At 38.5% G+C, this 15839-nt stretch overlaps 2 protein-coding genes across 2 annotated transcripts; one reads left to right on the forward strand and one right to left on the reverse strand.

The window, feature by feature from the left end:
- The first annotated feature begins 1149 nt into the window (after positions 1 to 1149).
- On the forward strand, positions 1150 to 13333 carry LOC127974885 (PCNA-interacting partner-like). Its single transcript, XM_052578446.1, has 11 exons — positions 1150 to 1309; positions 1540 to 1698; positions 2511 to 2744; positions 2844 to 2954; positions 4000 to 4170; positions 4283 to 4437; positions 6643 to 6820; positions 6904 to 7085; positions 7637 to 7718; positions 11619 to 11811; positions 12618 to 13333. Exons 2-11 carry the CDS (start codon positions 1549 to 1551, stop codon positions 12920 to 12922), a joined length of 1761 nt encoding a protein of 586 aa, XP_052434406.1. The 5' UTR covers positions 1150 to 1309; positions 1540 to 1548; the 3' UTR covers positions 12923 to 13333.
- Positions 13331 to 14971, reverse strand: LOC127974892 (pro-MCH 2-like). Its single transcript, XM_052578458.1, has 3 exons — positions 14666 to 14971; positions 13845 to 14007; positions 13331 to 13474 (listed from the first exon to the last, which is right to left on the reverse strand). Exons 1-3 carry the CDS (start codon positions 14894 to 14896, stop codon positions 13425 to 13427), a joined length of 444 nt encoding a protein of 147 aa, XP_052434418.1. The 5' UTR covers positions 14897 to 14971; the 3' UTR covers positions 13331 to 13424.
- Positions 14972 to 15839: the final 868 nt, after the last annotated feature.

Consider the following 15839-nt stretch of genomic DNA (forward strand, 5'->3'; position numbering starts at 1 on the left):
TATGCTAGTGATCCTTTCCGAACACAGTCCTTGAGTTTCATGTAAGAATGGATGTTTTGTTGGTAAAGTGTGATTACTTGAGCCTGCCAGAGAGAACTCAGTCCACCGGGCATCCCAATTTACATACCCTCCAAAATATCCTAAATAGCAATCGAAATGCATTTTAGTGGAGGAGAATGCCATCATAATGGTTAACAAAAGTGCAAAAAAAGTTCTGACATGATGTTTGCTGTCCAGACTTGGTTAGAAAAATTTTAATTGATTTGGTTACATGAAGAAAGTTTGCTATGTTCAGAGAATATAACTTTACAAAAATAAAATAAAACCTATAACTACTGTAACTCACATGTGTTATGATATAATAAATATATAACTGTTTATATTTTTTCACGGTCTTTGTACATTCATTTTACTGTCGAAGTTATGAATGAACAACTAACGTTACACTTAGATCAGAGACAGCAGGCTGATGTGCAACGAGTGATGCATATAAAAAATGCATACAAACTTTATATGACGAATTTATGATAACTTCGTGAACTCGTTGAGATCATCTGGGTTCTGGTGGTTGTTCTCAGCGCGCTCTGATCACGTGATCGCGTTTGTTTACTTCCAGGTGAGTGACGCAATAATGACGCTAGCATAAAGAAATATCAGGAAAGAACGAGTTATCTGCATTGATTGGCATTAGGAAAAAAAGCCAAAAAAAAAAACATACTACGAATTGATGCAGTTCCTTACTTTATTGTCAGTTTAAATTTATCGGAACACTTTTTTTAAAAAATATTTTTTCGTTTGTGAGCTATAAAAACATACATTCGGAGATACTGAGTATTTTTATTATTATAATAAGGGGATATACATAATAAAATGCAAACGCTATAAACAATTGTAAAATACACTAATTAATGGTTTACTTTAGAGCTAATTTGCCTAGATGAACTGAAACAAATTATAGTTCTGGGTAAATTTACTGCCCCTGCAGTCATATAAACTGATTTTTTCAAATGGATGGTATAGCTCCCATATTTTTTTTAAATCACCGCATGAGTTTTATTGCTTTTCATGTCAACAATCGTGAGACGCGTTGTGGTTTGAAACAAAACGGGACCCTTCTGTTTGCTGACTTCCCGTTTGGCGGGGGCGTGTCTAACGCATCGCCCTCTGTGATTGGTCCAGGCGTCCTGGCATGTGGATTTAAATTTACAGGCAGCGGTCGGTTCAGTTTATAATAACTTACATCTACTGGCGTCTGTTTTCCCATGTGTTTCACATTAGAGATCTAGTACGCGTCTAAATATCAGTGTTGGTAAGTTGACATAAGAAGTTTGAAGGTTCTGTTCCTAATAAAGTGCAAAGGGCTTCTTGTTCCTATTATTGTGATTTTGCTTGATGTCTTCGGACTTTCTGTTCTGGCTCAGTGTTAGACTTGGAAAGGTATATGTGATGCTGGCTGGGTTGCATGTAAGAACTACTGTCTGCTCAAAATCATTTCAGTGCTGATCTGCTTATTATCTGGCCCTGTTGTTCATTTTGTAGGGTTGAATAATGGTGGTTATGGAGGAAAGCCTGAGAACAATGATCAGAGTCTTCAGGAGAGAATGTCACAGGGTGTTAGACTCCGAGAGGACCACCATCCAAGGGGCTGATGGGATGCTAATGGTCCTACAACTTGCTATGGCTGGGGTCAACAAGCAGGTAATGTTGCTTAAGACTTATTCCGCAATATCATAAATTAAAACATTTTCTATTTGAAATAAATGCTGCACTTTTAAACCTCCTATTAATCTAAGTAACCTGAAAACAACCACAACCACATTATCACAGTTTCCACAAAACATTTTCAACACTGATAATAAAAAAAAAAGAGTTTCTGAAGCACAAAATCAACATATTATAATGATTTCTGTAGGATCATGTGGCATTAAAGACTGGAGTAATGGCTGCTGAAAAAATACAGCTTTGCCATCATATGGATAAATTAAATTGTATATATATTAAATATATTTACTGGTACATCAAAAATGACCCTTTTGAATTTCATTATTATGAAATAATTCAAATGAATATTCATTATTAAAAATATTTTTATTATTATTATTATTATTTTATGTCAAAAATATGCAAAGCATGGTTTAAAAGCACTAATTAAAAGTCAAATATGTGACACTGATCATGTGAACTTTGTACAGATGGTCAACTGACCTTTAGAAGATTTGTAATTCTTCTGCTGATAATTTTATCAAGAAAAAAATAGGATGAAAAACACATTTTCACAGGTGGACTTCTGAACAGCATTTTAAATCCACATTACCATTATTTAAACCAGTAGGATCTCCATTTTGAATTTCAATATACATGCTTGCTTGCTTGCAGTTTATACATGCAGTGGTAGGAAAAAGAATGAGTCACGCAAGTTTGAATCATGCATTTTGTTCCATATCTGTACATTTTCTGTGGAACAGTTGTGCGTAATATGCTCGTCCCTGTGTTTGCTCCGCTCCTGACAGGAACATGGGGACTTTGGTGTTGCTTTGAGTGAAGTCTTGGCTGCCTGGAAATACTTCCTTCTGGATAAACTCCAGCTATCCCACAACGATATCCCTCTTCCACAAAACTATGACCTCATCCGAAAAGAGTATGACTGCTTTTTGAAACGCACCAATACTGTGGACTTGATTGACGTCTTCATTACGTTCAAGGAGCTTCGAATAAATGAGGACCCTGAGGAGCCCCTAACCGCGGTGAGTGCTGCCAGAGGGCCTCAGATTTGGTTTTTCTTTCAGTTATCCATCTGAAAGATCTTTAATCTGTGGCATATTCTCGGTCTTATCGCTATCTAGATGCAACTGTTTCAGTTTCTCATCGGTGAAAAGGAGAGTTTGGAGAAAATGGATCCACTTCCTGTGTGTCCCGCGACTCCATCCAACAAGGCTGGAATCTGCAGTCCACAGGTAAATGGTGATAGATTAGCATGAGACTAGAATAAGTGTTTTGTTGTTGTTGTTTTTGTTTGTGTGTGGCTCTTAGTGACCATACAGTGTAATGACAACAAATGGGATGAACGCAAACATTTCAACAAAGCACTTAACACTTTTACTGTATGTACTGAATAACATATGTGTAAACAATAAATATATATATATATATATATATATATATATATATATATATATATATATATATATATATATATATATATATATATATATATATATATATATATATATATATATATATATATATATATATATATATATATATAATGGATAAAAGCATCTGATAAATGCATACATTTAATTTAAATTTAATTTGCTAAAGTGTTTAATGTATAGCATTTATTATTGATATAATGTTGCTATAAATATTTATAATATAATTAATTGAAGGCATTGCCCTGTGCGACATTTTTAAAGCTTATTGCACCTGGCAACAGTAACTAAGGAAGGTGGAGTTAAGCAAAGGACCTATTTTTGTGATATTTGTTGAGATCTTACCATAGTTTTGCTGGCTGTTTATTCCCCTTTTCTGTTAAAATTTCAACCCCTTGCATGTGCCTCTTATTCGGAAGAATGTGAATATCACATCATATTTATCATTTCATACTCTCAGAATCGTGGAATGAGAACGGGATGTTTTAAAAGCACTTTGTATAGTGTGTTGAAACTACTGCTACTCTCGCCCAGTTCTGTTCACAGCTGCTCTGCTGGGCTCTGATTTATGTGCGAGTAGACGCTGGGCTTTGCCACTGTAATACTGGGGTGATGAAGTTTATGAGCCTTGCCTGTTCAAGCTTAAGGGGCTGTGGAAAAACCCGTCCTCCATATACAATATGCATCCAAGTCAGCTAACTTGACTCATCAGTATTGCAGAACGGAAGAGTATGAACCTTTCCTAGTAAAAACAAACCATCGATTTTACCCTTTCAGTTAACATGTTGATGTGTTTTAAGTCCAATTCCAATTATCACACTAAGGTGTTGTTCAACTTTTCTTTCAGGTACAGAGAGTTGTCAGGAGAGTTTTCTGTTCTTATTTGGGCCTTCTGGTGAACTCTAAGAATGACTTGGCTCTCGCATACACTCTGGACAACCCAAATCGCTCTCTGGGTCACATCGCCTTTACTGACCTTAGGCACGCTGCCTGCGACAGCACCTCATCTCTCTTCCTGGTGAATTTACAATGACTTATACTTTTCAAATATAAATGAGTTAACATTATCAAGTCTTCATCTTTTTAACCATAATGCGAATGCTAATTAATTGCAGTTTTTGTTTATTCAGACGGTTACATCATTTGTCAGGGCCATACAGCTGGGAGGAAAGGGCTATGCCCCACCTGAGTCTCACCCATTAAGAAAGCACGTAAAGGGCTTATCAGAGTTTCTCAATTTTATCGACCAGTGTCAAGACGTTTTGGGAGAAACCTCTAATCCCAGGTACAATTTCACGCTTTAAAAAAAAATCCTGTATTAGAATTCCATATCCAAAGTATTCCATTCTGAACACAACAAACGTCTTAAGTCTACATGGCAGTTGTTCCAGCAGAGTTCCAATACAGTTTAAAAAAGTAAGTGTTTTTAGAAAGTAATTTATTATTTTGTGTATTTTCCTATGATTTTATTCATTCATTCATTTATGCTTGGCCCCATAAAAAGTATGTGTACATATAAGCATTTATTTAAGCACAGGTCAGCCAAAAATAATCACTGATACTTATTGCTACTAATTGATAACACTAGAAATGGAAGGTCATTTGGAGTCATGCATCATGTCTGTTGTATATTCCTCTCTTTGCCTGATGTTGCAGGTCATTCAAGTATGCATACAACAAATTGACTTTTGCATACAACAAATTGACTTTTTAGCATGTGCAATTGTATGTTGCACATGCTTAATATTAACCTAAGGAGTAGTATGAGTTTTATGTTATTGTATGAACCGCCATTGCTTTGAATTAAAAGCCAGAACAGTCATGACCTAGCCTTGACTAGTGCACGACCCCAGATGAGTGTAGAGAAGCCTTTGATTTACACGAAAGATTTTGTATCTCCTTGCTTTGCCCAGAGAAATTGTACTTGCTATCTGTATTTGTAGATCTGTTGGTCTCGTCCTATCTTTAAAAACGAATTCTCTCGTCTTTTACCTGCTGCCATGTATCGATGTATGGTCCTCTTCTCAAAAGCAACCTTTTAATGACGTCTGCACCAGTATTAATGAAATCGCCTGAATTGTTCAAGCATGTTTATCTGAGGAACATCAAAGTGTGTTGTACTGAGCAGCAAATGGCGGCTTTGTCCCTCCTTAGTTTGATAACTATGATTAAACGTCATAACGGTGAGATCTTTGCCATGATAACTCGCACTTCAAACCGTCCAAGCAAATCTCCTCTAGACGTTTGGCAGCACAACACATGGAGCTGAATTGAATAGATGATTGAGTTCTTCAGAGAGGACGCAAGGTCATTTTCCGCAGTGCATCAACTTCATTTTTGATGGAAGTGCCTTGAACCTGCTGCATGTGGTCCTGTTCACCACCACGTCTCTTTTCTCTGATGAGAGACTGTGAGCGCGGAGCCAAAAGGGGTCTTTCATCGGCCTGCTTCCCTGCCTGTGCAGTTCCCCACCTCCCAGCACCTTATGGAGTACTGTATTACCACACACAAACACTCCTTACGGGGGAATCGGGGTCTCTCGTACGGCTAACATCTGTTTTCCCAGATGATTCTGTTACTGTAATTCCCTTTCACAAAAGCAAGGTCAGGGATTCAGGGCGGCCTCTTTCCCGCTGCAGCTCAAATGTTTACATTTATTAATCTCTTCATATATTCACACACAAAGTGAGGTGGAGTACAGCAATATCGCTGGTCTGGCACGAAAACCTCTTGGACCCTCCTAGACCGCATTTTTACGTGAGTTATGGAGTGATCACACTAGATTTTAATCAAGCCGAACCATTTTTCTGCAACAAACCACTTTAAGAAATAATTAATAATCAGGCGTCTGACAGTCATGGGAAACCTGGAAACGGCGTAAATATTAAATAAATATTAGCTATTCATTAAGTTCAATTATGGAAATATTATTATTGTTAATAATAATAGTAGTAGTAATAACAATAATTATAATCTGTTAGTATTAGTAGTAGTAGTAGGAAATGTATAGACTTTGATCTAAAAACATGCGCAGAGATCTGGAAACTTGTTAGCAAGCCATAGTTATTTGTGCGTGCATCATTGTTTTTAAAGCCAAAGCAGTTCACAAATCGGTTTGAATGACTCATTAGCAAATCTTTAAAAAAATATAGTAATCTCCAAGTGGTTATGGAAAAATCATGGAAATTCATTGGTCAAGATGTGTGGGAAGGATCCCTGAATAATGTGTTCAGAATGTTAAATAATCAGCGAATTCCCACAACCCTCTGTTTAGCATGAGAATCCAACTCTTTAACAGTGTAAAGTCAGAATGCATGAAATGGCATTTGACCTTTCCTTTAACAAAAAAAAACATGATGTATGTGTTTGTGTACTTGCTGTTATGTTTTGCATGTGTACGATTGGAAGAATATTTAAAGTTTGTGACCACACCTTTAGAAATGCTAAACGATGAAAATGGGTGCATGTTGCATTGTGTTTTTCCCAACAGAGAAGCTGGATTCAAGCTGGTATCTAGTATTAGAGCTGCTCTGGTCAAAGGCCGCAGTAATGGAGACCCAGTGTACCTTGCAGCAGAGGATACAGCCAAAAGTCTCAAGGAAAGAATCGGTCAAATACACACCATGCAGACGCATTCAGCTGTTGGCACAGGAATCAGTCCGGCAAGGGTAAAACTTAGTGGATTTACCCTATCTTCTCCAAATCTTTTTTTCCATCCTCATTAGTAAGACAAACAATGTTTCTGTTTTAGCCCAAAGCGTATGCTATTAACCACTGCACTGCCTATGGGGGCCGAGAGACCGTGAAGGTACTAATGACTCTTTTGGATGAAGAAGCACTAGCACCGCCCTGCAGGAACAAGGCAGAACTGCTCTCTGAAGATCATGCAGTTCTTAATGGCAGCTCTGGAGCTTGTCTTCTTAACCTTTACAAGTGAGTCACTCCACATTGCTGTATTAGTCTTTTTTCATGTAAAACGGTTAACTGTGGTCATAGGACAAAAATGTATGCTAATTTTTTGTTTTTGTTTTATGAATTTAAGTAAATAAAAATAACAATGCTTAATATTTATTTCATTCACTTTAATAATAATTATAATAATAACATATGTAATGCATTAATACAGTTGGTGAGAAACATTTATTTATTTTGTCGTCTGTCTTCTCAATTAATTTGCCTTTTTGCCCTTTACAAGTGAGTAACTCCACATTGGTGTAATATCTATTTTTTATGTAAAATTGCAAACTGTTGCCATAGGACAAAAATAGATCATAATTTATTTATGGAATTAAACCGATACAAATATTGTATTATAATTTGATATGTATGCAAAAATATAGTCTGTAAAAAAAAAAAAAGAAAGGTAGATTTTCCTGTAATTCACTTAACTTTAAAAGGTGTGACACAGTTAATTTGTGTTTATTTGCCTAATTAAACTGTTCCTTAAATATTCAGCTTGTTCGTTTTCCACTTTGTGTCTATAGATCTCCAGAAGCTCCCACAGGATCTTCTCCAGAGCCCTTACGGAACCGTGTCTTGAGCCAACAAGAACACATCAAGTCCAAGGTAAAGAATCATTGGGGATGTAAGCAGAGACCCCAATCTCAAATACCAAATTTAATGTGACACTGAGACAGCAAGTAATGCACATTCACAAGCTATATCATCTGCTTCCTCTGTTTATTAATGTACAAATTTATAGTCGGGTTTTTTTTTATTTTTTTTATTGCACCGTGCTTGTGCAGCAGGTTTCCTGTTATATTAAACAACCACTGAGTGTTACATTTTAAAGATGCACACTTACACAATTAAAGCCTGTCTTATCCAAAATATAAATCCCTTAATATGAAACGACGGCCTGAATAGCAGCTAAATGATGTTTGTCAAGAAGCTTGTTTCTGAAATCAACCTTAACTAGTCTTTGGATTGCTAGTGCATTTTAAATGAGAATGGGAAATTAGTTTATTTTTTTTATTTCTGGGCATCTTCACCAACGAGAAAGGGTGAGCGCTCTGTGAACATTTATGCTAGGCACATTTTGTTAAAAGGTTTCTTTATTTGATTGCACTAGCAGATGTCTCTTTAGACCTCCACTCTCTGGCCGCCTTCCTGTGTTAGTGAGCAGTAATGGTCCCCGGACAGCTCACCGCTTCCTGAACTGAACGGGCGGAAGCTTTCTGCATCAATTTCACTTTGAACATGCCATAATCAGTGGGGTTACTCAGCTAGCAAGGGGAACTTGAACGGTTATTGTTTCCTGTTGTCTGCAGAATGACTTTATCCAGTTGTACTCCAATAATTTCATCACAGACTGACGTCGATTGGCACAAGCGGAGAGACCAAGAGGGTCCTCCAGCATTAAGACTGCAGAGAGAGATAATTCTGAGAACCGTCATGAACTCCTAATGAACCCCAGTTGATACACTGAGGGCCACTATTATACATATAAAAAGATGGTAGTACATTTTTACATAATGTAAAGTACATTTCCTGCTACGAATGTCCATTTAAAAACACCCTCAAAACAGGCTTCTGGTATTAATGTCTGTATCTTATAACGCAATCTCAAGTGGATGGTCCTAAGTACAGGTTTAAATGGGGTCCAAAATGTGTGATGTGGAAATTTGGAAAAAGCACAAGCATCACTACAAGTTGATGTTAAACAGTGAACTGAACTGAAAACTGCATTTTTCTTTTTAATACAGGTACTCATCTAAAATAGCACACAATTCTGCTCAAAACATTATATTCAATTTCAAATTGTCACATTACCAATTTTTTTTGTTGTTGTTGTCATAAATATGTGATATTAATATTATTTATTGAAAAGTATTGAAGTAAATAAATTAATAGTGAGTGAAGGTTTATTCTAGGCATTAACAATTAATTAAAAATATTAGTAGTAGTATTAATAATAGTAATAATATGAAAGAATAATGTTATTTATTAAAAGCTATTAAAGGGGTCATATGATCTGATCTGATTTCAGTTCTTTCTTTCTCTTTGGAGTGTTACAAGCTCTTGCTGCATAAAGAAGATCTGTAAAGTTGTGAAGACCAAAGTCTCTAACCCAAAGAGATGTTCTTTATAAAAGTTACGAATTGTCCTCGCCCTCCTAAAATGGCTCGGTTTAACACTCCCCCATATGTGTACGGAACTATGTGGGAAGATTTGCATAACGCCTCCCAAATGTTAACGCAAAGAAAGGAAACATACCTTTTATTCTCGCTGTTGCCACTGGCGCCATGTCATGGAGAAGCTGTGTGTTTCATTGTGAAAGCAAAAATACTTTGTTTGCCCTGCCAAAAGCACACAATATCCATTTTATTGTGTCTTCCGTGCTGGTTGCTGGGGAAATACATCAACAAATGTGTTTTTTGAACCTTAAACCGCATAAAAACATTTCATTACACCAAAAACACAAAATAATGTTATTTTTAGCAACGTCATATGACCCCTTTAAAATAGAATAAACCAGTAATAATATTATTTTCTAATTTAATAACAATTTATATATATATATATATATATATATATATATATATATATATATATATATATATATATATATATTTTTTTTTTTTTTTAAAGGTTGCTTTATGTACATTTTTTGACTCTACTAAAACATAAAGATACCTTAATATGTTTGTAGATATTTAAGAAACATGCTAAGTTAATATACTTGTTTATCTGAAAAACAATGCTATAGTCAGTTGTTCTCCTTTGAAAACCTACCCAGCCACTGCCAGTTTACCCAATTGTTTTTCATCACCCCGGGTTTCCAGTTGGTTGAAAACAGCACATACATTTCATTCATTGTCAAGTGTGCTCGTTCCTTTTGGTGTCGGCAATCTGGCAACCTGCATTTGTCTGAGGAGGAGGGACCAGGTGAAAAAACCCTCTCCAATATTTTTAATTTGGACTTCAATACCTAGTTCAACCACTCAGTGTCAATCCTACAATACAGCACCTTTAAACCTAATGATTTAAATAATCATCCATCCATTCTCCAAACCACTTAGGCTCTATGTTGTCACAGAGATCCTGAAGCCGATCCCAATGTGGGCTGGAAAAGACAGGGAAACACATTGGAAATGTGTGCATAATGACTATTTGTAGAATTATTCGTTCTGACATAGACCGTAATACAAAATCAGAAACCCTCCCCTCATACTGATTCAGCTCATTTGATACATATTTACTACCAAATGAAAACCGTGACCACTAATGTGTCTCAACCGACTACTTATATTTTGATCTGATGTTAATACCACCTGTAAATGGAGTCATAACATCACTGCTACTGGTGCTGTGTCAGCTGGCTCAGTGGGTTTGTCCCAAAACAGGTGTTATTCAACCATGCGTCATTTCATTGTGTGCTTTACAAACAGCCAGACACACCCCCTCATGTTACTGAGGGCTTAATGATGACGTTCATATCAGAAGAAGTAGTTGGTGGACCCAGTCTGTCGCAGTTTTTCTTGGGCTCTCTATTGGCGTACACTCAGGGCTGCCCAATGTACCATATAAGCCTCCCATACGAAAGCGCCCAATCTGAGCGATAATGTTGTTTTAGGTGCTCTTTTGAAAAAGCTGCACTCAAGCTTTGATCTCAACCCCCCACCCCCACCCCCACCCCCTGACACACCCACCAGTCCATTTTCTCTACGCTTTTGCAGTCCCACCCAACTATGCCTGCAGTATTTTTACATTTTTTTTTTTTTTTTACTTTCCTGAATTCCACTCTCCTACTGTGGCCGGCTAGCCTGAGGGAGAGAGCGTTGAATCCTGATAATCCTTAGCAGGGATGGATCAAAGGCCCTGAAAGAGGTGGATCAGCGCTTCTCTGAGACCCTCGAGACCTTAGAGGTTCACTACGCCTGTGTGAGATACCATTTCTTTTTTCATGCACCTCACGGCGGCCTCTGGACCGCAGTATTTATCCTATTTTTCTGTATTCCTTCTCATAAGATTTTAGATGTTGTCATCTCCACCCAGTTCTATCAGCAGGGCTCAAACATAAGAACGGCCTAATGTCCTGAGGCCAGTGTGAGAGAGTTTCTGGACAGTTGATTGGATTGTCATTTGTTGTGTTCTGCCAGTGCTCTAGGGCTACTGTGCCATACATCATTTGTTTATAATATTTTATATATATATATTTTACAGTCCTGTTCCCCATGTACATACTATGTACTTATTATAGTAATTACAATAACTATGTAATAACTAGGTACTAACCCTGAACCTACCCCTAAACCTAACCCTAACCCATGTAGTTACCTTGTATTACCAGAACTTGGTAGTACCAGAACGTGCACTATAAGTACATGGAAGTACACGTACTGTAAAATAAAGTTCAACCATTTTTGTTTTACAAACATACATTTGGATTCAAATCTGAATTGCTACAAACTTTTAGAAAAGTAATAATTTTAAAAGCAAATTGAATTCTTTTTTCATTTAAAGGTTGCGCGGCCAACTGTCCGCTCTCAGTTTGCATGTACATACAAGGATGAGATGCCCCTCAACCGGGTGTTGGAGTTTCCCAGCACCAGCCAACTTCCTACCTGTGTGCACCCTGCACCCAAAAAACCGGTCTCTTTACATGTGACTCTGGAGGAAGAACCTGAGTCCAGTGGGATGGACATCAGCCTTAAAGGTAGTGCCTCTGTCACATTTCAAAACACCATGCAAACGTAGTTTTGTTGCTCGTTGTCCTTGTGTATTCGCTTTGAGACCATTTAAGATGCTCTTGTGTCCTTTTGAAAAGATCACAGAATGAAACTTAATGCTTTTATTAATTAATGATGATGCCACAGGTTAATGTCCTATCACGGCCTCTCTAGAATGAGAATATCCCACCCGCCGCAACCGATCGTCAAGAAATCCGTGTTCATCAAGTCATTTCATGGGGTCTTAAGTGTTTTTTTGGCTTCTTCTTTTCTTAAGAGGGGCTCAGTTCTTAGTGTACTGAATAACCTTCATGCTTGGTCTGTTCGCTGCGCACACACATGCAGAAGTACTTTTTCTGACGACACATGGTCGGAAAGATGCCCAGGTCTACCTCCACAGCCCAGGACTTGATCCCTGCCCAGTCCCTGCTTGGGGACTGGTACTTAAGATCAACCTTTAAATGATTCCCCATCCCGTAAAACCTGGCTGCCCCCACATCTGATGTAAAACGGAGCACACGTTCCCCCAACACCACCCCCCCCCCCCACCCTCCGCTCACTTTTTGTGGGAATGCGTGCTTCGCTCCACCAGGTTACATGACAAATGTTCAGTTTCAGGGCTGTAAAATAAACACACCGCCTGTTAAAGTGCAGACTAACGTCAGAAATTTCATCGTAACCTTTTCTACACTCCCGTCCTCAGCCCACCCTCCTTTTTTTTTTCCTGCTCATTGTTTCACCAAAGTTTTTATTTTGTCCCTCCTTTCTTGTTTTTCTGTGTATATGTATCTAGAGGCCACTAACTTAAGGCATGAAGGTCGCGGCCAATCCGCTCTGGGGGAACATAGTGGAAATGCTTGGAACCGAGCAGGTGGGAAGGGGACTCAGCCAGAACAGCTCAGAAGAGCAACCGGGACCTCAAAGAGAAAGCTCGCCAATAGAGAGTGCACCGAGCAAGGAAGAGAAGAGAACCAGCCCCCTCAGAAAAGACCCCCTACCAAGACTCCCGCTGGAGGGCTGGGGAAAAGGAACGTTAAAGCTGCCAGCAAGAAGCTTATTGCTGGTCAGGGCAAACTCACCGGCTTTTTCAGACTGTGATTTACTCACCAATCTCTTGTCAATTGTGATGTTCTGCTTTGGCAACTTTGGTGCTCTCTAAATGCATTTAAAGTGACAACTTACCTGAAATTAGTAATTTATTCACCCTCATGTTGTTCTCAACCTTTTATGTTTAGGTGAAATAGTCCTTTAAATGCTTTTTTACTGTCCCTTTAACACAAGTCATGTTACTCTATTCCAAACGGCATGTGTTTTAATCTATTTGTGTGTGCGTGTTTGAGATGCAAGGGAAAGGGTCATGAGTTGGCAGAGAAAGAACTGTTGTCATTTTAGTTGAGGATTGTGTGACCATAGTACCTTTCATGAATGCATTCCGTTCCCCTGAAACTTGACTCATAGTTTGCAGATTGTAATAAATTTTTTATTTCAGTTTCTTTTTAAATCATACAAGTATGTTTGTCATCTTTTATATTTGGAGTGTCTTGGAGGATCAGGGGTGAGCTGGGAAAATCATGCAGGTGCTTTGTCAGCTGCTCTGTTTTCAAGCTTGCCAGCAGGGCCTGTATACTCTCCCTATCATGCACCTCAGTACTGTGAAAAGAACAGGAAGAGCAAATAAATTTAGCATTAAATGTAACTGGAAGGCTACTTGTTTATTCACTGGTATATTCCCTGCTGAAACCAAGATTAAATCAACTGAAGCTGCTTTGCTGGTCTGATTTGCCAGTTGTAGAGGAGCTTTGGACACTCTTCAGTTGGGAGACAAGCTTGAACAATGTAAGACCAGCAAACCATCTTAGTCTGGCTCTATATCTGGTAATCTGTTTTGTTTTTCAGAAAGATAGGGATTATTGTTTTCCAATAAGGGTTCTTCTCAATATGTTTCCTCAAGCATATCAGGCTCCTTTTATGGCTATGTAAAAATATTGCTGAAGAAGATGAGAAACTTTGCCGTGCTTACTGTCGCTCCTGCCCATGGGAATGGCATTATCTGTGCTACGTCTCTCATCCCTCGTGTTGAATCCATCCAGAGCATGATCCATCCCACTTGGCGGCATCACAGGGAAGGTTTTTGAAAAGGCAAGGTTTGTTTCCCTCCCAAGAGACCCTTTTATTCCTGTGTCCTGGTGGAAAAGGGAAAGGCATTTTTAGTCAGCACTTCAGAATGTGGGACAGCCACTTGAACAGAAGCAGCCAAAGCTCACCCCAAAAACACTGCTCCCTCTACAGGCATTTTTCCTGCTGCATTAAAATCTGAAACAACACCTGGAGATGTTTAAGTTAATTCAAACAGCACACGCCCAAGGGCAGCCTCAAGATCCCTCTCCATAACTGCTCCCAAACTACTGGAGCAAAGCCGGCGCATGGAGCCCCGACATGGAAGAAATGTGTCAATTTGCGACAAAGTTTCCCATGCCTCGCGTAGCCAATTTTCACAATATCACCGTGGGACCTTTTATCCATAGATTCAATTTCCCTCTTGTGACCGTGTCCTTCCCATAGTCCTTTCTGACTGTTCCATTACTGCACTGATAAATGTAGCAATGTGAGGACAATTCCTTGAATTGAGAAAGCTCCGTTTAATACCCATAGAAAGGTCATCTGATTCTTACCACACCAGCAAAGTCGGACTGGTACGATTTCTTGCTTTAATCTGACTAAAGCGTGCATGTAAATGTAGGCAACTACAATCATGTAATCTCGGTTTTTATCTGATCTAACAGAATGTATAATAAAACTGATTACTTTGTACAGTATGTTAATTTCTTGACAAACACTTACAGCAAATATGAAGATGCGGTTTGTCCCATCTTTGTCCGTCTGTCTCCTGAAGATGAGCCGCCCGGGTCCCATTTGACTTAAGTCATCTTCTCCTTCTGTCGACACCGCTCTGTCTTGGTCTGTATTTTCTCCATCCATCTTAACTTTGGGCAAAGCTGTTGTTGTGCGAGTAGTCAACTCAACTAAAACTGCAAGCGCAAAGATTACCATGTAAGATGATGCCATGATCATGGGTGATGGTTGATTTGCTTGCAGGAACCTGCCTTTGCACTCGCATATCCACAGAGTATCAAATGTGTGCTTTTTTTATAGTGCCTGATGATGATGACGATGATGATGAGTTGTCCGTTTTGATCTATTATTTGAGTTTTGATGATTTCCGTGGCTCTGCTCTGGTGAAAACTTGTTGTTCACCTTGACAAAAGGTGGATGCCTTTCCACAGGGAAGATATTGAGACATGTTTTAAAGCAGGAAGATTATATTTTGAATGGTTTTCGTTTTTCTAAAAGGTCCCACTGTGGTTTTATAAAAGGCCAAATAACATCTGTGAGCCTTTCATTGTGAATCTGGAGAAAAGGGCATGCCCTTTCAATATAGCGTTCGTACCCCCTGCCATACTTAGTTTGTCAAGCTCATGCAGCAGGTCAAAGTTTGTACATTGAGGTCACATTTTGTCTAAGCAGTAGTAGTAATCCAGTTCAAATGGTTACAATATGAAAGTAATGAGTCTCAAAGAAGGAAGAATACCTGTTGTGATACATCGTCATCCATCAAATGACTCCAATTCCCTTGGTGCCGCCTCCTCATGGTATTGTCTATTATCTTCATGTACTTTTTTTCTGTTGTTGTTTGGAGGTCAGAGCCGGATTATTAGTAATTTCATTAGATCAGGGGTGCCCAATCCTGTTGTTGAAGGTCTACCTACCTGTAGAGTTCAGTTCTAACTCTGTCCAACACATCCGTCTGTAATCACCAAGTGCTCCTGGAGGTCGGTGCAAAATTTGCATGGGAAAATGTTATGACCTTATTGAAATTTCAGGATTTGGCCTGTGAAATTTAGAAGAACAGTGGTAAATGTGTTGTATCAGCACAATTTCAGACTCAAGACTATATTTCTTAAGTCTTTTTACTGATTCATTAAAATGAACCAGCTCATAAGAGCCATGTGCTCAC

The sequence above is a fragment of the Carassius gibelio genome, chromosome A4 (assembly GCF_023724105.1).
Source record: "Carassius gibelio isolate Cgi1373 ecotype wild population from Czech Republic chromosome A4, carGib1.2-hapl.c, whole genome shotgun sequence".
Lineage (NCBI taxonomy): Eukaryota > Metazoa > Chordata > Actinopteri > Cypriniformes > Cyprinidae > Carassius > Carassius gibelio.